The sequence below is a fragment of the Atractosteus spatula genome, chromosome 7, assembly GCF_055471065.1.
Source record: "Atractosteus spatula isolate fAtrSpa1 chromosome 7, fAtrSpa1.hap1, whole genome shotgun sequence".
Taxonomy (NCBI): Eukaryota; Metazoa; Chordata; class Actinopteri; order Semionotiformes; family Lepisosteidae; genus Atractosteus; species Atractosteus spatula.
Window position 1 is genome coordinate 50741576 of NC_142712.1, and position 22102 is coordinate 50763677.

The 22102-nt window shown below is 41.4% G+C and overlaps 1 protein-coding gene across 1 annotated transcript in view; it reads left to right on the plus strand.

Annotated features, from left to right (window-relative positions):
* Positions 1-152: 152 nt before the first annotated feature.
* pias1b (protein inhibitor of activated STAT, 1b) overlaps positions 153-22102 on the plus strand; it is a 38861-nt gene continuing 16911 nt past the window's right edge. Inside the window, exons 1-2 of the mRNA XM_088921040.1 lie at positions 153-168; positions 20360-20795. Coding sequence (XP_088777166.1) covers positions 20363-20795 — 433 coding nt within the window. The 5' untranslated portion in view covers positions 153-168; positions 20360-20362. The remainder of the gene's footprint in view (positions 169-20359; positions 20796-22102) is intronic.

A 22102-nucleotide genomic window follows, 5' to 3' on the forward strand; every position in this document is an offset into this window, starting at 1 on the left:
CGAGTTGCACAGCCGGCCCTGAGCAGCCACGCGCTGGGGAGAAAAGGCGCCAAGATTTAAAAAAACTTTGCGTGAGGACGTCAGCGTGCCTTACGTCCGTCCCACGTGCCGGGGGTTGATCACGCCTGCGCCAAGAGTTACAAGATGGCGGAGAGTGCGGAACTGAAGGTAAGGCGCAGCTTTAAATCACATTTGATATAATCGGTTAATTCTTGTTATTAAGCCCATAGAAGGACACTCGGTTGTGTATTAATTCACAGAGAAGGCGCTTAGGGGAGTATTCGTTAGTGTAAATGTTGCAGAAATCGAAGTTCAGTTGTAGTTCTGCGCGATGCTCGAGAACATGTTATTGTTGATGTTCAGACTGCTGTGTTTTGTAGCCACAGTTCTGCCTTTGAAGATTCCGAGTCCCATAGGTCTGTGGTATTTTCCGAGGTAATTAAAGTTGGCAGCTTGGCAGGGTGAGCTCCCCGCCGCGGAGTCCTGCTGCCCGTGCGCAGGTGAGCGCTGCATCGCCAACAATAGCGGGGCAAAGAGGGCTGGCGCCGCCGTGTTGTCGTCCTGTCAGGTACGGTGTGCTGAAACGATGATGGAGCGGTGCTGTTTTCTCGAGTCCAGCCGCCGGACCCGTTGTTCGGGGCTTCGCACCGCAGCCTGGAAGTGGCTTGATCGGGGAGGGGTGAGGCAATCGCTGTCTGTCCCAGGCTTTATCGCTGGGTGTTAGCAGTGCTCCAGTGTTTCTCGATGCTCGGTTAGTCGTAGCGGTTTTTTTTTCTGTCCGAAAGAAAAGGAGACTCTCGGAATAACTCAACATCCGCTCACTCCTTAAGCTGCTTTCAGGCGGAATGAAAACAAAAGATGCTGTACTTTTAAGACTCTCGACTGCTCCTCTGCCTGCTATGTGATAGTAGGAGCTGGAGTTCATAATGAATGGTTCTCTGCACTTTGTGCACACCGATATTGGCGATGTTAGCTGTGTGTCTCGGGCAAGTTTTTTATGTTGGTTTTTACTAGATACTCTGCGGGGGATGGATGAAGCAGCGCAGTCCGTATCGTGGCTCGCCGTGAAAACGGTATAAAACTTCATCTCAACAGCTGGTGCATTGCTGCATGGAAAGTTTGATACGAAAATATCCCTTTGTTAAAAAGTTACCCTTAGAGCAAATGTACATCAAAATAAGCGAAAGCCGAAATCGAATTCACGTTTTCTTTGTAAATATAATCCTGTAATCTTTTTTTTTAATCCAGCATTCTCTTGGATTTGTAATGGTTAGCTAGCGTTAGTGTAATTTTAATAAGCTATGTTTTAACCTGATGTTCCGCATGTTTGAATCGGACGACCATCAAGCACGCTGGAGTGAGAGTGTAGAGTTGAGACCGGCACAGTGGAAACGGGAGTAGCAGGCGAAAGCGCATGTGTTTCTCCAGCTCCTCACCTACAGCCTACAGCTGCTGGGATGGTGGAGAGAGAACCGAGGAATCTCCAACAGAAGCTGTGATAGCTGTCTCTCGCCTGACACAGTAATGTTTGTGTTCAAGTCTGTGGACAGTGATAAAGCCAAGGGGATAGGTAATACCTTCAGAGGAGAAGTTCATTGATGCATCCCGACATGGCAAGTTTAATGTGTGCATTTTTCAGACTCGTGTTCTTGTGTGTGTTTTTAACATGTAGGGGAATTTTTGCTTTTTATTTGTAGACAACGCTTTGATGGGAGTCACGAAACTGTATGCCCGTAACGTACCTTCGTCACTTTTTGGAATATTAATTCACAATTTAAAAACTCTTGCTGTTTTTAAGTGTGACCCAAGGTTGGACCTTTGGCTAAGCGATGGTGGAAGTAATCTTGTAGGAAGTGACACCTGACCCCTAAAGGACTGTTATTGATCTAGATAAAATGACTTATCGAATGAATTGATCAAGGATATAGTTGGTTCGTTTAGGAGACTGATCAGTTTGGGGCCATGTGGTTTGCTGGCAAAACGGAGTTGGATCTGCATGCAATCTCTGTTTCTATCGGTCTCGGGTAGAATAGGAGTGGCGTGCTCTGTATCTGTGTAACTGTGGCGGTACAGGGTTTGCTCAAGTTGGTGCTCTCTGAGGAAGGAAATGAAGAGGTGACGTGAACTGGAGCTCGGACTCCGTCAGGCGGCCCTGTGGCTTTGAAAGGTCATTGTTCTTTTCAGAGGTGAAGTGTTCTAGTAACGCCATATCGTTTCTTGTCTGGAGGAGCTTTCATTTTCATTTAAACAGATGTTTTTGGTAAAATACTGTTTTTAAAATCAATTTGTCAAGTTTCTTATGAAGTTGGATTTTTGAGCCAGTGTTGAAGAAATTGTCCATTGAGGAGAAATGTCTTGCTCTTGGTGGGAAGCAATTGTATTATGAGAATAGTAGGGTCTCTTGATCCCCTTGCTGTAGCTACCCAGGAGCAGGTGTGATTCTGTGCCCTTTCCTCTGACTCCCAGCAGCTCTGTATACCCAGGGGTGTCTTGCACTCTTGGATGAGGTTCCAATTCAACATTTTGTTTTAAATTCAGAGTTGACCTGGGACTTCGGAGCTCAGTACTTAGTTTTGAATTGGTTACACTGGACAGTGAGTTGGGCTCAACTTGATCTTTGGACCTCAGAGTTCTGGAGTCACGCTTGATTTAAAATCTTGGGAAACTACTTGGACTCTTAACTTGTTTCCAAGTTGTTTCTTAACTTTTAACTTGTAGGAGATGTTAAAATTATAGAACAAAGTTTGTGCATTGAATTATTTTTGCTGTAAGTGGTTAGGTTACTGTGGTTAGTGAAACAAGTGAAAATGAATTTGTTAGATATTTTAGCTCTGATTAGGAGACAAAAAACATTAAAACATGGAAGTGTGAGTAATATTTCTCTATTTCTTGTCAGCCATTTCTTTCTTCAAAGTACATGGTAACAAATCTGTTCTTTAGTTTGACTTTGTATGACCTTGTAGTAATTTTCTTTGCTATTAAGTCTTTTTACAGTGTATGGTGGATCCATAGGTATTTTATTTTTGTAGTCTATACGTTATCTTCACATGGATGCATTTTTCCACTCTTTAAAGAAGTAGTCAAAAATCATTTTGCATTTTTATGCAAAGGAATACTTGATTTATGGATTTAATGCATTAAGGGTGCTTATCAGCAAGGTAGAAATCACAGCAGCTCTCTCGCAGGAAACAGTTACAGTAGTTACATGGCAGTGTCATATGGCTGTCGGGCCTGTGTGAAAGGGGTGATGAGGAGGGGGTACTGTCCGAGCCTGCGGTGAAGGTGTGACAGGCAGTGCCCACGGCCCCCGCAGAGTGGGTAGATTCCTGGCTCCTGTGCCGACTGTGAGTGGGCAGATCTTACTGACCGAGCATTGAAGCACAGGCATCGAGCTACCCACTCGATCTATTTTGGGCGTTCTCGTGAATTTAAAGGACTGTGTATGTTCTTATTTATCTGTGGGTCGGGTTCCACTTTGTATGTGTGCTCAGCCACTAGCTACTAGAATGGGGATACAATTGGAAAAATTGAACAATATTTGGAAAATGTTGAAAATGTAACCAGAAAGGCTGTAACACCTGGAACAACAAGCATTAGTGTGGAACGTTTCTGCTTTTAATTTATGTGCAGTTTGGAAGAAATGCTTTTTAAAAAATAAAATACATTTGGAGAAAATGGGAAGTTCCTTAAAGACAGAAGTGCCCGATCTGTTTCTGCATGCCTGCTTATTGGACTCTGCTTTCTACATAGAAAGGCCTGAATTTTCTTTTGACTGCAGTTAAAAACACTGACGTATTAATCCTAAAATATTGAAAATTCATCATTTCATGTCTTTGTTCTGTGTGAAGAAGCAACAGGTCACAGATGAACTGAGGTCAATATGAACCAGAGCTAAAAGCTTCCAGTTTGTCTTGCAGAGGCTGTTTCTGTAGTAGAGTATTTACTTTGTCTAATAACGTAAGAAAAAAATCTTATAAATTTATGGTTGTACATTTCAATACATCTATATGATTCAGTTTAATTTGGAATTTCTAATGTCTTCAGAGTTGTCTTCTATGTTTATGGAACAAGTAATAGGTTTATTCCATGCTGAAAAAAAGAAGAAAGAGAACACAACGTTTCGGCCGTGGAGCCTTCTTCAGGTGCTAGCTGTCTTAGAGGAGCAACAGTGTGTCCATGAAGTGCTTTTCCAGTTTACTTGTTTTGGTGTCTTTTCCTGGCTGTCAGGGTTGTTGTGAAAGAGGTTGTTGTCCATTATTCTGAAGTCTCTTGTACTGTTTTTTGGTGCACAGACCTTGTTACTGTAATAACAACAAATATTTGTGTATGTCTGGGGTAAGTGGTATTTGTTGATGTGTATCCTCTAATGTTGCAAATTTAGTTGGTACATTCTCAACAGGAGCAGAACTTGCAATTTTCAGGTGAGTTGTAAGTGCTTTTTCTTTTGAAATCCAAACCTGGAAAAACATGTAACACAGAGGCTGTATGCAATGTGGTAATTTGGTAGACTAGTCTGTGCCACGCTGGTGTACTGAAAAATCTCTCTTAAGAAGATTTATCTACAGTATTAATAGCACATACTTTAACTTGTTTGTAACACTGAGTTTCTTCCCCCATAAACCCTCTCCATCATTATACGGAAGTGATTTCAAATAATTCAGAAGTAAATTTGTAAACACTTTGCCAAAAATGAAGGTAGCGGTCTCCTGTTTTTATCTGATCTTCTCTTTTATTGAGGTGATGTGTGTAAGCTTGCAAAATTATTCATTTAGAGATCTGTCTTGTTCACATGCCCAAAGCTGTTGGTTTTGGGTGACGCATGGCATGCTGTTTCTTTCTGTCCAGGGGAATGTTCTCTATGAGTGCAGGAGAGGTACAGGTTATTTCACAAAAATATCCCAATTACATCTGAATCATTAAACAGTTATTTACTACTCACAAGACCCTATATTAATCAATACTAGACTAGAACTAAAGACATAATTTTTGTTCATTCGACAATGTAGTTTTACTGCTGAATAGTGTGTTCAAATACACTTTGGTAAATGCTAACAAGAATTGTGGCTTGATGTACTCTATGACAAACAATAGAGAAAAGAACTAGTTTCTTTAGTTCAGTCCTTCCAATAATCATCACCTTTGATATAATGAGTAATATTCAGAGCCTGTGGTTGTTTCCTGTGTGATTAAACGTCTGTACAATTAAGTCGCTCAGGTAATTGCACAGATGGAGATTGGGTTAATCTTTAAATAACACAGTACTCCTCTGCATTCACAGACAACCATCTCAAAGGTCTGTGAATTGTTTAAAGTCCATTTCTGTAATTATTACTTATGTCTGGATTTTTATACGTTTGGTACAGTTGTTCAGTGTTATTTTAAAAGAAAAGGGTGATAATGCTTTAGGTTTTGAAGATGGAAGACAAACCTAAGTTCCTTGTTCCACACAGTCCCATGAGTAGAAGCTGAAACCTATATTTATCGCAGTGTTGGTGAGGACATCGAGATGCGAGCTTATCAGCTGGCTGTATTGCTTAGGGTGGGATGTGTAGATAAGACAGACAGTAAGCATTTTGACCTTCTGCCTTGTCTTTTCTCCTTTCACTCCCCAGCCCTCTATAAACAGAAGCGTTCTTCATTGGTGATATTACGCAGACACCATTAGGAGACAGCAGCCTCTTCAGGCCAGCAGTTCTGGATTGCCACGGTCAATTATTGTCCAGCTTCGATCAATGGAAAAAAAGACTGCCGGAAGAGCTTTGTCATAAGCTGATATGGGGTTATTTAGCTTGGTGTTTATGGGCTCAGTTCATTAATACCTCTTGTATATGCTGACTCTTATCTCTTGGTCTGGGGGTGTTATGGTCTTCGAGTGTTATTTTAGTCCTTTCTCTTTGAAGTTCAAGTAAGGGAGGTCAGGATCTACAACTTGTTTCTAGTTCTGAAGAGAATTTGCTAAACAGATGTCCTAATCCTGGGTGATATACAATAGAGCCTAGGAAATTAGCAAGTCAGTTTAAGTACGAAGAACAATTGTCCAGGTACAAAAAGGTAAAATAACAATGAGACTAATACAAGAAGTGTGGTTTTGTGCAGTAATGGGTTGTTACCTTGGATATCTTTACTGTAAGTGCTTCAGCAATTTCACAGTTTGTGAAATAAAAACATTAGTGCAATAACGTGTGACTAGAAGGAAGTAGTTGAGAGCTGAAGGGTCACAGGTGCTGTATGAGTCTTGATCAGGTGCCAAACAGTGCTCAGGATTTGTGCACCCTGATATATGTAGGTTCATTCCACCCCTGCTGGCGAGAGTCGAGAATGGAGGGCTCTGGAAGTGGGAGGAGAGCAGAAAGAGGAGTTGGCGGTGTAGGAAGTAAAAGATTGAACATGGACCCCAGCAGTCATTCAGACAACTAAGTGAGAAGTGGGGTTTTGACTCAGATGTTTTCTGATTAGGGAGCTGGGAGAAGGACAGGAATAATAGAGTAGCACAAGAAAATGCACCACTCTGGATGAGCTACATTGGGCAGATGGCATTGGCAGGGACGTCTTTCGCTAAAGAGCTGCAATAGCCTAGGCAGGAGGGCGCCAGGGCCAATCTAGCAGTTGTGTAGAATAGTTGATAAGGGAGGAGTGTATTTTGCAAATGTTACTCAAGAAAAAGCATCAGGAACATGTTGGAGAAAAGGTGAGGCTGGTAGCAGGGATTTTTTTTCCCCATAATATTATCAAGTGCTTTCTGTTTTACAGTCAATTTTTAATGAGTTAAGTTATTACAGTCCATTACTTTTTTGATTTTTTTAAAGCCTTGGCATATTTAAAAACCTATAAAAATAAGTAAAAGCAGGGAAATGTTTGTATGCAACTATAAAGCCTTGTGTGATTGCTGGATTTGCATTGCCTTCTCTATTAACCAGTACTTTATTATTGAAACTCAAGGTGCAGGATGACCTTTGATCATGTTCTCCCTGCTTTAGGCAGCATCGTGAGTGAAAGACTGAGGTTGCCCAGAAAATCAGGCCAGAAATGTCAGATGTAGTTATGCTGAAGTGTACTATTGGTTAACTGCATAGTTGCAGGCATTTCTCCTCATAACCAAGAGTACACAGAGATAGTTTGGTGCATGTGGCTGCATTCTGAACAGCAAAGCCTCACCTGCTGCACTATAGCAAGCACCATCCTCTGATCTAGGTCCACCTTTCCACTTGGCTGTGCTGTTGGGTTTAATGATTTCCCTTGCATGTGCAAGAATTTTGATTTCAGTTCTATTTAACTACATTGGATGTAAAAAGTCTACACACCCTTATTGAAATTGCAGGTTTTTGTGATGTAAAGCCATAAATCAAGATAAATCATGTCAGACATTTTCCCCATCTTTAATGTGGCCTTGCAACCAACAAAATGAAAAAACCTACAATACCCTCAATGCATAAGTGTGCACACACTTTTACAATGGGGGCTGTAGCTGTGTTCAGAGTTAACCAATCCCATTCAAAATCATGTCCAAAGGTAAGCAGCATACACCTCCCATCAATGAAAGTGATTCTGATTAATCCCAAATAAAAATCAGCTGTTCCTGTAGGATTTCCTTGAATCTTTCGTGGTTGCATCCTAGTGGGATAGCCATTGTTCGCAAGGAGCTGACAAAACATCTACGGGATCTTATTGTTGAAAGGTACAAATCAGGAGAGGGGTATAAAAGAATATAAAGGCATTGGATGTACCATGGAGCACTGTGGACTATCATCAATAAGTGGCGAAAATGTGGCACCACAGGGACATTGCCAAGATGAGGATGACCCTCCAAAGTTGATGACAGGACAAGGAGAAAACTTATCAGGGTGGCTACTAAGAGGCCTACAGCAACATTAAAGGAGCATCAGGAATTTCTGGCAGGTACCTTGCATGTGACAACAATCTCCCGTATTCTGCACATGTCTGGGCTATAGGGTAGAGTGGCAAGATGGAAGCCATTTCTCACAAAAAAGAACATCCAAGCCCGTCTAAATTTTGCAAAAAATTACATTCAATCGCCCCAAACCATGTGAAAAAATGTCTCATGGTCTGATGAGAAAAAGGTTGAACTTTTTGTCCTTAATTCTACAAGATATGTTTGGCGCAAAGACAACACGGCTCATCATTCAAAGAACACCATACCCACTGTGAAGCATGGTGGTGGCAGCATCATGCTTTGGGGCTGCTTCTCTTCAGCTGGGACAGGGGCTCTAGTCAAGATAGACAGGATAATGACTAGCTCCAAATATCAAGATATTTTGGCACAAAACCTGCTGGCCTCTGTCAGAAAGCTGAAGCTGAAGTTGAAGAGGAATTTCACCTTCCAACATAGTGAACCAAAGCAAACATCCAAGTCAACCAATGAATGGCTTCAGAAAAGGAAGATCAAAGTCTTGGAATGACCCAGTCAGAGCCCAGACCTCAATCCCATAGAAGAGCCGTGGAATGACCTAAAGAGGGCTGTGCACAGGAGATCCCCTGGCAAGCTTTGAAGGAGTTTGAACTTTTTTGCAAGGAAGAGTGGGATAAAATTGCAAAGTCCAGGTATGCAAAGTTGATAGAGACTTATTCACAAAGATTTACTGCTGTAATAAATGCAAAAGGTGCTTTCATAAAGTATTAGTTATGGGGGGTGCACACTTATGCAACCAGGGTGTTGTAGGTTTTTTAATTTCAATTATTTTTCCTAATTTATTTGTTTTTCTCTTGAATTTTGTGGGTTGCAAGGTCACATTAAAGATGGAAAAATGTCTGACATCATTTATCTTGATTTCTGGCTTTACATCACAGAAACCTGCAATTTCAATAAGGGTGTGTAGACTTTATATCTACTGTATATCTAAGAATTAAGAATATGAGTAATAACAAAACAGGGGTGTGAATCGAATACAGGTATGCTTTTATTACCTGATTCAGTTTGCACTGATGTTGCCTGACATCCTATTCTTTGGTTATTCACATTGCCATTTCATTGTGCTTGGTAATATGATTCTCAGGTTTAAACAGTTATGGTGATTTGTAATAACCAAGCTTTTACTCTTAAAAGTAATTTGCAGTAGTTCTCAACATTTCATAGTTATGTACAAATATTTACAGCATTGTAAGACATCCACGGAAATGGGAACACCAAACTCAACCCGGCAGCTGAGGCACTAAATACTGTAAAGGTAAATAGGGATAGAAGCTAATCAGGCCTAAATGGTTCTCTTAATAGGACGCTAAATAAATGGGAACTTATTTCCATATTTAAAATAATGTATTAGTGGGAACGTTATGACAGATTTACTTTGGCCTACTGGATACCACAAACAGGAAATCAGCATCTCCATAAAGATAAAAGAACAGTCCCTTACAGTCCCTGATTAATTTACCTGGTCTGCATTTCTGGTTCATGAAGGCGGAACAGTGCTAATTGCTACTACCATCTACCCTGTTCTTGTGTGTTCTTTCTCTTCTGTCTCATGGTGGGCTTTGCATATGACTCTTTCAGTATGAAGGCTGATGATTTAACTGCTATTAGTAAAGTCCTACTTAAAAATTACTACAATTGTTTGACCATCCTGATCTTTGGCTATTGGGACAAAATAAGGAGACAGTTTGCTCAGATACTCCCAAGGGTTCCCATTGTTCTACCTTATAGAATTCTGTGGAATTCAGTTATAACCTAGAATGAGAATTTTAAAGCACGGTGACCATGTTTCTATGCTGATTATGGAGGAAGCTATGATCATGTAATGTTTAGATGTGGTCCACAGTTGATAGCCTATAGCTAATGAACATAAATCACTCATGCCTAATATAAACTATATAACTGTTTCTGCTTGCTGTAAACATCTACAAAATATTGCCCTATGGGATTTCCTTAGTTAAATTTCTCATTTCTGTGATATCAAAGATAAGACTTGCTGAAGCCTAATGGCTGACCAGACAGCTTGAAATACACACGGTCAGAAAATCTCTGTAACGTTATACATAATGCCCCGGCAATCTTTCCCGATGAAGTTTTTGACCGCTGTTTCTTGTTAATAAAATCAACAAAGCAGGGTACCACCGTTTTTGAATGTTTCAGTGAAACGCTCTTGCTGAATGTTGGCTCCTGTCCCTATCATGGAGTCATCCTACATTTTTTTTTCAAGGCTTGTTTAAGCCAGCCAGTGAGAGGTGTCCTTGCACTGGCCCAGGCATTTTTATTACTTCATTCACAGTGAGCGTTTAAATTGGCCCAGGGTGTAAGACATGATATTCTAAATAGGGAATTGCATGATGGAAAGAATAAAGAGCATATTGCCTATTCATAACCTTTTCATCACAGAGTTTTGGGGGATGTTTTGATATATGGATCTGATGCACTTCTGATATCTGAATGTCTATGCTTTTTTTTTTAGTTAAGTTAATCAACATTTAGGTTCATGAAGCAATTTAGCTTATCAGTCCTTGATTTGTATACAGGTTTTGCATGGTTTTGTTCAGCAGAGGAAGTTTCTTGATTGCAACATTGATTTTTTTGGTGCAAACAGGGGAGTTCCTGGGCCCGCAGGTTTCACACTTTCGGATTGTGTTTGGAGACTGCACTCCTCGGCGATCATCAGGCTGTTGTGTTTTTATGCGCTACTTGGTCAGTGAATAAGTAGGTATAACTGCAGCACAGCTGGCTTGTGTTATACAGTTCCCATAGTTACATGACTCATAGTAAAGCAGTTAAAAGGGAGCTATGATTGGATAAAATCAATTAAAAGTATGTCGCTGTATTTGTTTTATTAAAAGTGGGATGTGAAAGTTCAAGTAGGTATGTGTGTAGCATTATAGTCACTTCTCTCTTGAGCCTGTCCTTAAAGGACCTTCCTGCACTTGTACACACTGTGTGATCAGCAGAGTGAAGGAGCATTGGCACTAGTCATTCCATTCCCTTGTCTATCTACACTCTGGTGACAAGGTGATACGCAGACTTCATAGTTCACAGCATCAGAACCTAGCTGATTTTTAATTGATCATTTCGATAACCTTTTAAATAGGATTGCTCAGGAGATTTCTGGAAAGTCAATTAAAAAAAGAAGTGTTTTAGACATTGTAATCTTCCACAAAATTATGTGAATGTGGTATTTTGATGTGCAGCACTGTGTGCAACACTCTATACATTTTCCAGTTGTTAATTTAATTGTATATTATTTGTGTCGGCCTGTGATGGGTTGATATTGTTCTTTTGCGGTATATAACTGCTAAGAAATTGTTTTAATATGCTGGTATGCAGAATAGCTACCCAGCTCTGGGTCAATACCTTTGAAAAGAAGCTTGTGTCCAAGTCTTTTTGTGAGTGCTTTTCTTTTCCTTGTCATAGCAAACATTTTAAGGTTAATGTTTTTACCAGTGATAGAGTACCAGCTAGAAATAAGCTGCTGGATGCAAGTTATATTCCTAGTGTGGAATCTCCTCCATATTAAAAAGAGTAGCCATGCATGTGAGTATGTTTGTGAGACTATACATGAAGCTCAAGGTTTAGTGTTATTAGTATAGTTTTGTACAACTAATAAATCCTATGTCAGTGCTTCTTATTTTAATGTTTTACTGTCGTTCTGTTCATAATTTCACATATCATACCACAGTTAAACAGGATGTAGTTATAACTAAGGGTTTTACAGTTTCAGATTGATCCTTTTGTGGTTATTCATGAATGCAGCCATCACGGGTGGAGAGATTAATTTCACAAACATTTCTGGAAGTATGTTGAAAAGATCTTTGATAGCTTGAGTGTGTGCCAGAGAGACTCCTCTTTCATCCACGACCTGTGGCTGGGCTAGCTTAACAAGAGCCTGATTACTGGACCCAAGCAATTGGTTTGCTGTGTGCGTTCCTGTCTCTCTGTTTAGGCTCATGGAGTGAAACATGTAGAAGCTCCTAACCAGCATGGGGATGTATTTACTTCTCCTTTTCCCTGTTTGTAAAGCTGCAGTGTGTGGCTACAGGCTGATAAGCAGGGCTGTGTGATCTTTCTGAACAGGTGCTGTATGTGTGAGGTACAACAGGTTGGCACACAAGGCAATGTGGAGCAGTTTGTCCTGGGTACTTCTCTGTGTTCTGTGGAATAGTTTGAACACAGCCCCATTTGTTATCTCGGTAGGAGAAATAAATACAATTTTTAGTGCCACATCCAAGTTTGATCCATTTAACATTTTTAGAATCTTTAAACTCTTAAGAGCTGATTTCATGTGATCGATATTACACAAGCTTGTTTATCTTGCTGTAAATTATATTTGCACAGGCAGACATTTCAAATTAAAATTTGTGTTTTTTGTTTTTTGATTGTGCTATTTTTACAAGGTCAAGGAGGTCATAAATCCCAAAATGGATTAAATTTCTGTGCACAAGGTGCTCCATCTCTTTCTCTGCCTTGTTCCCTAGTGCAACAACTGAGGAAGCCATGTAGTTTTGAAATTGTCCTTTTCTTTCTTGATCTTGTTTTCCACTTTAGTCAGGCAGATCAGGCCGGATATTGAGGGGCTATAATATGCCAGGAGGAAACGATTATCTTATGTGATTAGGGAGGGATCCAGTTAATGATCCATTGCATTGCATCCATGAATAGTACTGTAGGTGATCAGTATTGAGCTTGTCTCGCAGCATTTGGTAATGCAGATTATAGGAAAACGAGACATTAAAAAGTCACTTCCTGGATTGTGGACAGGTTACTTGTGAGTCTGTCTAAAATTTTGTTACATCCGTGTTACAACTGTAATTCCTGGTGCAAGACATTGTGCTGAAATAGCTAATTTGTATTGAATTTTGTTTTATTTTACATCTCCTGTCCTGCAGCTTATTTTGTAAGAGCAATGTGCTTTAGTTTTTTTTTTTTGGAGGGGTCAACAGAAAGTGATAAATTGTGTGTCCCTTATGTCCTACATCCTTTTTCAACTGAGAAGTTATTTTTGTTGAATACAGGCACAAGTAACTGACTCACTGGTGGTAGAATCATTTGGGGAAACATTGTTACAGTTTAGACTCTTATCAAGAAAAAGTAGTCCATGGAGGTCAGCAAGATGAAGTATTCTGTGACTCAGAGCTGCGAACTGGAGGCAGGGTAGTACCAGTAATGAAGAGTTAAATTGAGGATTGCCAAACCCAGCGGTCATGGTGAGATTTCTATAAGGAACAGGTAGAGTGGCTTTCTTCTTGGAGACCAGAGCTGAGCTGTTAGATGTATTATCAATTTTATTGTAGGTCCCTTTGTACAGAGATTTATATAATGCTTTTTATGAACATTTTTGTATAATACTGTGAACAAAACCGAACTCTATACAGCATCTTAAAATAATACAACTAATGGGAAAGATAATACACTGTTGATATTACTGTACAAATACATTTCCCGATATCACAGAGAACTGAAATACAACATGTAAATTAGTGTTAAGCCTCTGAAGTTACCTGGGAAAATACTATTGTTCACTGTTGTGAAGGCAGTTAGAAATATAGCTGGATGTACAGTAGAAAGCATGGAGTTTTGTGGTAGAAGGCAAGAACCCTTGAGGATGGGGGAAAATTGGGGCAATGTTTTTTGTTCGAGTCCTATGAGTTTGTGATTTGTGAAAATATATTTTAATGGGTAGCATCAAGATCAGATCATTGCTTTGTTTTCTGTGACTAAGAGCTTCTGAAAGAAACAGCTTTACATAGTGTGGTAAACAGCTCATGTTTTCAGGTGCAAAACTGTTTTTAATTAAAATAACTTTCTCTTGATTGCATGTTTGGAATAGCCTGACTCCAACAGCAGTTCACAGAAACAGCAAAGTTAAGCTCTCCCTCACTATTAGACACACTGAGCCCAACCCCAATGATCAAAGAATTGTTTTGTGAAGCTCTACATGTCAAAATAGCATTAGGAAAATAAAGAAAGTTGGGCTTTAACATCTATGTCTTCCGTTATTTGAATAGTTAGATTGTTACTCTTGTGGAGTAGCTCACATTGTTCTGTCTCCTGCTGTGCAGTGACAGATTTGTGATGGTTGAGTCCCAACGTACACAATACTAATGGCTGATGTTTGGGGAAAATGGAAATGCGGCACATGGGTTTTGTTCTAGAATTTAAGTTGATAGTCAGTCACAGCAATTATGTTCTACATTAATTTTTGTGACGGATAAAATAGTGGGAGATGCAACTCTGGTGCTGCATAGTTCATTCTGCATACGTTAATCCTTCGAATACCCTGCTTTGTCAATTTGTTACCCTATAATTGGTTGTTATTCTGGTTTATCAGTATTGAAATAAATGCCACATAAGCAAACTTCGGTTCTTTCTGAGTGTTTTAACCTCATTTTTTGTCTTGGGGAAGTGGATTGTACAGGGCTGGAGTGAAACCGTGCGAGTTCTGCCTGTAAGCCCCACATTGGCAGGGCCTTTAACATTATGGTTTGAGAAGCTGCTGAGATCGATCTTGCTGCCACGGCATAGCCAGCAACCCTTTCTTGAGCAGCTGGCTGCTTTCTAAACTGCGCCGATTTTTTGTTGTTGTTGTTGAGCAGTTATGCCAGGAATAGGAAAGTAATTTTTAAGATCTGACAAGCAGTGGCAAAGGGTAACACTGTCATGTGACTCTTCTTGGGCGCTTTACATCTTCATGCGAGCTGCCCTTTTTTTTATAGCGCTCATAAGAATCAAACGAAGTGTTGTTAAAATCTACAAGGTCACTTCTGTATGAACTGGATTTGTGATAGAGCAAAGGTTATGCCCTGGTATTTGCAGGCTGTCTGTGTCGTGACTGATACAGGAATAGTAGTTCCAACACAGGATTCCATTTCTCTATGGGAGCCTCAAATGAGAGGTGTGACTATAAACTTGCTTGAAGCACAGACAGCCTATGTCATATGAAACTGTTTGCTGTATAAATTAAAAAAACTTGGGTGGTTTTCTTTTCCTTTATTTTCTTAATGTTGTTCTTGCTTTGAAAGCACGGTGCCAGGGAATCGGTTGTGAAATGAAGATAAATGCAGACACTGCAAGAGCCCGTCTCTCCTGTGTTTTGGTAGAAATGGTGGAAAGTGGGGGGGCAGCAGCAGACCCAGGCTGCAGTGGGCTTGTTTCCAGAGTGACACTGTAGGGGGTTTCCTCAAGGAACAGTTCATTAATACCCATTGCTGCTGATGCAGGTAGTGACAGGGAATTGCTGTAGTGTGGAAGGGAAAAAGATCTACCAGCTAGAATTTCATTTGACACCTTTTCCTTATGATATGACTGATACGTGCTTTTCAAATTAGCCCACAAACTTCCTGTCACAAAATCAGAGAAGAGTGTAAAGTAATACCAGGCTAGTCAGTATAAAATATTTTTCCAAGTGTACAGGTTTGTGCTTAAAATGTTTGCTAACATCAAGCTAATGTATCAAGGTTTTTTTAAATAAGATCAGTTGAAATAACTGCGTGTGTCCTTATTATTTTGTGGTCTTGTTAATATGAAAATTTAAGCATCAGAAAAGAAAAACATTCAAAGAATTAAAAATGATAACGCAGAGAGGGAATCTCACTATAATGTAGTTGTGGGAGAGGATGCCGAAGAGCAGTCTTGCAGGTGCTGGAGCTCTGTGCTGTGATGACTGACTGTGGGAAGTACAGGAGTGACAGAGGCCTGGCCTCCTCCTCGCAGACTGTGAGAAATGTGAGCCGTCTCTCCTGGGAGCTCCAGTCTGCTGCATTTTGTTTTCACTGGAACTGTTGTGAATTTTGTTTGTTTTGGGAGCTCAGAGGTTTCCAGCTCTAACTAACCCTTACCCAACCCCCACTCCCTGTTCCCCAGAAGTACTAGTTCCCGTTTAATGGAAACCAAATGTAGGTGGTGCAGCCATTACCACAAGGCTTTTCAAATCTTGAATCGTAAGGCACGAAAGGTCATGTTTTTTTTTTAATCGCGCGTCTGCTCTTGTAGAGTTAATACGGAAAGAAACATATACTCTTAAACCTCAGCTGCGTAGTTGTTGGGTCCATGTCAGTTTCTTTGACTAACACATGCACTCTATGGCCTAGTTATTCATTTTGAGGAAATTGTGCATTGGCAAGCTACAAGTATTTAATGTGCTGTATTTTTTGCCTCACCAGTACAAGAGCCTGGATCTTGTAAATCCTGAAATGGACAAAAAAGGCATAGCCGTCTGATCCTACTGTGTGAAGGACTTTGACTGAACTGTGTTCATTGTGCTGAACAAGCTGAGACCTGCTTTGGTAGCCTGCATCCTCAGCTCCGCTGCCCTTGTGCTCGGATGCACAGATGTGCCCATTGACCCAAACACAGCACCTCTCGCCACCCCCTTGACATTCCCTGACTTCCTTCTGGACTCCGGTTCGCAGTTCAGCGCCCCTGAGGCCTATGTGTCAATCAGCTTTTTTGTTTCGTTCCAGCCTTCTTTCAAATTTAATTTCATTTTCGTTTTCTCTAGAGCAGCACATCGAGCTCCAGGTTGTAAATGTTTTCCACTGCACTCTTGGAAATCGGTTCTGTTGTGGGCGCAGGGTGATAGGGCTGGATGTTGAACCCGCACACCCCCTGGCAGGACAAGAGTATGAGAGTCTCTGCCCCTTACGGGTTTGTGGGGTTTAGAGAGGTTTTTATTCTTGATTATTTGTGATTAATATATAGGATATAATCAGTTTGTATGATTTTTAAATATATATTGTTAAATAAAGGAGGGCATGGCAGTGCCGTGGTTAGTGCTCCTGCCTCATTGGGGACCTAGGTTCTAGTGATGAGCGGGTGGGTACAGGTTTACCCAGGGGTCGGGAGGGCTTGGGCTAAAAACTTTTAGATCTTGTTGGGCAGGTGCGGGTTCGTTTCTCACAACCGCAGGTGGGTACGGGTAAAAAAAACCGCTGACCCGCACATCATTGCTAGGTTCAGTTCTGGGCTTGTGGCGCTATCTGCGCGGTGTTTGCATGTTCACCTCGTGTTTGCGTGGGTTTACTCAGGGTCCTCTGGTTTCCTCCCATAGTCTAAAGACATACTCGTAATTAGCTCCTGGAAAAATTGGTGAGTGTGTGTTTGTGCCTGTGTGTACCCTGTGCTGGACTGGCTTCCCATTCAGGGTGTATCCAGCCTTGTGCCCATTGCTTGCTGGGGCAGACTGCAGTTTCCCCATGACCCTGAATGCTAGAATCTTGAAATTAATTCAGATGCACGTACATCTACCTCTTTTTGTATCATGCTGTATCCTTCCATTTTTACAGTGCTGCCCCAGCTTACTCCCAACATCAGTGCCTGACTTAGAGGAGCACTGGAATGGAATCTGTAGCTTGTTTCATAGTAACACACATTTCTAGGTGAATATTTCCATATTGTCTGTCACAAAGAATTATGATTTAAAACTTCACTTCTCAAGTTCTGGCCATTTTCTGCACTTCAGGCTCAATTACAATAATTTATCAGCGAAAATAAACCTTGATTAAATCGTCAAGGTGTAATGATTCATATAGTATATTACCCACAACAGATAAAATAGTGTAATAGAAGTAGTTATATTGCGAATCCCCTATATATTCGGTGGTGATTTTTTGTTTTAAAACCGCACTTGTCTTTGGTGTGTGGTTGTCACGCATGTATTTAAGTTACAGACAAGGCAAGCTGTGCAGTTAAACATGACAGAACTGTGAAACTAATGAATATGCTAAATCCATAAGAAGAAAGTACTGACAGTACTGAATCATTAGACTCGGCAAGTAGTACGTTCATTCTTGCATGACAGTGGTTACAGGTGCCTCTGAAGCTGCACATGTTGGTTTAGGCCAGGGTCTTTGTTGTGAAAAGCAAAGTAAGCGTGAACACATTTACTATGGAGCCATTTCTCCTATGACCTGTATAACCGAGAGGATTTCTCTGTGAGGCTGGCTCCGTGGGTTGGTGTCCGAGTGTCATACGGCATCGCCCAAAGCTAAGGTGAAGTGCCAAGCCTCACACCTTACACTTCAGATGAACCACACATACAGGCACCCGCCACTGGGACACACAGCTCAGCAGCCTTGCGGATGGCTCCAGTTGGGGGATCAGGAGCTGAACGTCTGACGATGTGTATGAACAGTTTGTGGCCGTTCATTCATTGTGACTACTTGTAAGCCTAAATTAGAATGTTCTGTTTTGCTTCTGTCTACCTAGTGGTAAAGTGCCAGAACCGCCCCTCACAATACTTTTTTCTTTTGTCATATTGGTGCTAGTGTTGAATCTTAAAGCCCTCTTCAGTTAAAAACACTACATATAGAAGTGCTCAAAATGAATATTTCCCCCTAGGATTTTCAGAAAAGGCACTCTGACCTGGAAAGGCAGGCCAGCTTTTATATTTCACTATAGAGCAGAGGAAATTCACCAAAAGAGCCAGATGGGTCCCCTCTCATGTTTAAATGTTCTTATGTTCATATTTAGCACATTGAAGGTAGGCTGTAAGTAGTCCCAACAGTGCAGCTGAGTTTATTTATTCTTTATTTACGGAATGACGCAGACAGCAAGTGAACAGGGATATGTTTTGGCTCAGAAAAATACTTCTTTTGAGTCTTTGCATGTCTGTAATTTTCTGCTCCCACCTGCTCATTACTGTATGCCAGCCCCAGTACTGTGGTGCAGAGGAGCAAATTTAGGGAGGCTGTTCTATAAGAGTGGAAAAGGGGGGCGGTGCAGTTCACAGCTGTGCAAGCTGTGGACCCCCCAGTTTGGTTGCCTCCCCTGCAGCTTCCTCATGTCATCGGCTTCCAGGTTTGTTCCACAGCAAAGGCACCAGGAACGGTACCAAGGAGCAGGCATGATGAGCACTGCTGCAGACCAGTGTAGTGCAGAGGAGCACCTGGGCATGGTGCAGGATCTGCTGCATGCTGTTTTGTGATATCAAAGGAATTTAAACACTTGATTTGCAACCCTGCAGTAATGAAACCATTGTGACATGAAAGGAACTAAAGCATTTGTCTTCAAATTGCTTCTTCAAGATCTGTCTTCCCCCCCCCCCCCAGCAGAAAAGCATAAAATCCATATTCTTCTGTGCTGCACATTTAAAGAACTTCATGAATCATTAGAACGTGCACCAGGATTGTTCTTCCTTCATTAAATGATTTTGAATGAATAAAAATAAGAACATGTAAATCCAGACAGCAGACTCTAAAGCGTCTGGCTGCATCTCGCGCTGTCTTGTGGTGCTGTTGGCGACAGGGTAGTGTGAGTGCTTCCAGATGTGCTTTGCTATGCCGGTTGTAATACTGTCCATAATCCGAGAAGGAGCATTCCATTTTTTCTTTTCCCTTTGTGTTTGTTCCCTCTTTTCATCCAGTGGGAGTGTTCCACATCTTCACTGTTGCTTAGATCTTGCCGTTTGTCTGCTGTGTTGTTCAGCAGTGCCTTCCTCCCTTGGTGCATGCATATTTCATGGAGCAGACCATCACACCGGCAGGGATGTGAACAGCATGGCCTGCAGTGTCGGGGGGAGGTAGTAACTGCCTTCCCATCTCCACTTAGAGAGCAGCTCCGATCACTGTAGTCCACAGCAGGGTATAGCCTGTCTTGCAGTGTTTATGTGATGTCTGTAAATGTTGTGGTGATTTTCTGCTTTCTGCTTTTGGAAACCCTAATTCATCAGTCATGCCAATGAAACACTTTCAAATTGAGAGGGAGCAGGAGAGGTGGACCAGACAGATGGTGTTTGGGCAGTAAACAGTTAGGATTGAAGGGCTTTATTCACTTCAAGGGAAGTGTCATTGTAAAGGCCATCCTGGGGGGGGGGATGTATTCTCTGTGTGATGAAGACTGAGAGTGCTCTTTCTGCAGGTCTTAGACTTCTTCACAAGAACAGTTACTGCTTCAGCTGTCTCCTGGAGAGAAACTGGTCATTTTAAATATGGTGTAAAAAATAAGTCTTTCAATCATTGATGTGCTTGGACACCTTTTTTTGCCTTTTTAAAGAAACCCATTGACTTTTAATTTTGATTATTATGAATTGACTTTGTTTTTGAGAGGTTGTGTATTTTCATCTATCAAGATTTATCACATTTTTTAAACACTTATGAGATGATGCTACATAACCATAGTTTAGATTACCTGTTACCATGATGTCAGCGCCATTTCCACTAACACTCTAAGTAAGGCACTTCTGCTTTTGTGTAGCCAACTCAGAGCTGCATGGTGCACTCATCAGCAAGCTGCAGAGTGAGTGTCTGAGAGTCATGCAATCACAGGGTACTGCTTCGATATTTAACACCCCCCTTTCTGCATGTTTTAGGAGCTTTCCATTTGTGTGAAAGGACTGATGTAGAATTTATAATGCCTTGGCGTGTTTAACCAGGTACTGAACCTTTCGTAATGTAACCTCCTGTCCTCTTCCCCTGCCTGTGATTACAGCAAATGGTTATGAGCCTTCGCGTTTCGGAGCTCCAAGTACTACTGGGATACGCGGGAAGGAACAAACACGGACGTAAGCACGAACTCTTAACGAAAGCTCTGCACTTACTGAAGGCTGGCTGCAGCCCCGCTGTGCAAATGAAAATCAAAGAACTCTACAGACGGAGGTTCCCCACCAAAATGGTGACGCCGGCAGAGCTGTCGCTGCCCAGCGTGCACTCCACCACAGCCCCGCTGCCCGCTGGCCTGCCCCAGCTGAGCTTCGACGGCCACGCGGCCAGCTCGCCCCTGCTCCCCGTCTCCCTGCTGGGGCCCAAGCACGAGCTGGACCTGCCGCACCTGCCTTCCGCGCTGCACCCCGTGCACCCAGACGTCAAGCTGCAGAAGCTGCCTTTCTACGACATGCTGGACGAGCTCATCAAGCCTACCAGCCTGGGTAAGCACCGCCCGAGCAGCGCTGCCTCTGCACTGCTGGCACTCGCTGTCAGGGCTTTCCATTGACAAAGCTCTGAACACCACGACAGTGGAACTAAATGCATTTAGTTTTAGAAAATTTAGGAAATTTGTAACTTTTTTTTTTTAATTCCAGACTTTGTGGGGGGGAATATTTGTACATTTGCGAAAAAGTATTACTCCAGATTTCCTTTTATTTTTAATGTTGCCTTTCTCGCCTGTGTTAAAAACGTAGATATTTTTTAGCCCCCGAAAAACTCCTGGTGATTGCTAAGAAGATAAAATGCTGTTGTTGGAGTTGCATTGTGTGTGTGACCTGTTTACAAAAATGATTGATAAATGCTCTGTCCAAACCATGACAACAGCCTTTATAAAATTTTAGGATGGGAAGCTTGCATGCTGAAATAGAAACAGATATTTCCAGTCCTTGTACTGCTGTCCTCGCGTAATGTCAGACTTTTCTTTGCATTGTTTTTGCTCTGACGTGTAGTTGTCCCTATGTATATTGCCCACTTTTTTAACGTTATCCCAGTTTTTGACAGTGTCTGTCTTAAATTGCTTAATTACTGTCCAGAGCACTGTTGCAACCAGAACTCAAACTCGGATGGTGGTAATTTTAGAACACTAGAATTGGCTGGTAGGTGAGTCTTTGAAAGAAAGTCCCTTGGAAAAATATTAGCTTTCCATCGCTGGCTTGGATACTAATGAAGGTGTATTACTCATAGCTTACAGGGGATGACCCTCTTTATCCCAGTAATAATTTGGAGACAGTAATGAATGGCCTTGATTAAGTGTGAGAACAAGACTCTAATGTTTGGCTGTCTGAAGTTTAAGAAGTCTCAGCTGCAGGTTCCTGCTTGAAGTCTGCTACCAGGGAAGTAAGCAAAGGACTGTAATGTAGTAAATGGGCTGAAGAAGACTGCCGTCTTTCCTAGTTTTGTTACAGTTTGTTGTTCCTGAAGGCTCCGTTGATAGAGGAAGTAGAAAAGATGCTAAGATCCTGCATGGCAACATTAGAAGCTAGTGTCCCTATCCCATACGAAGCATGTATATTGCAATTCCCCATTTATTGCAATGTCAGTCAAATGACAAGCCATATTACAACATAGGTGTCACACGTCACAGCTTGTGCTTCTGTTGCTGTTTTTTCAAAAGGTTAACAGATTGACAGCAGTCCATTACTAAACATGATACATGCAGAGTAGAATTATAACCACAAGTGTTCTGTTTCCTTATACAATCTCAATTTCTGAGCACTTGTTAAGCCTACACAGAGTGTGTTTCAGATCT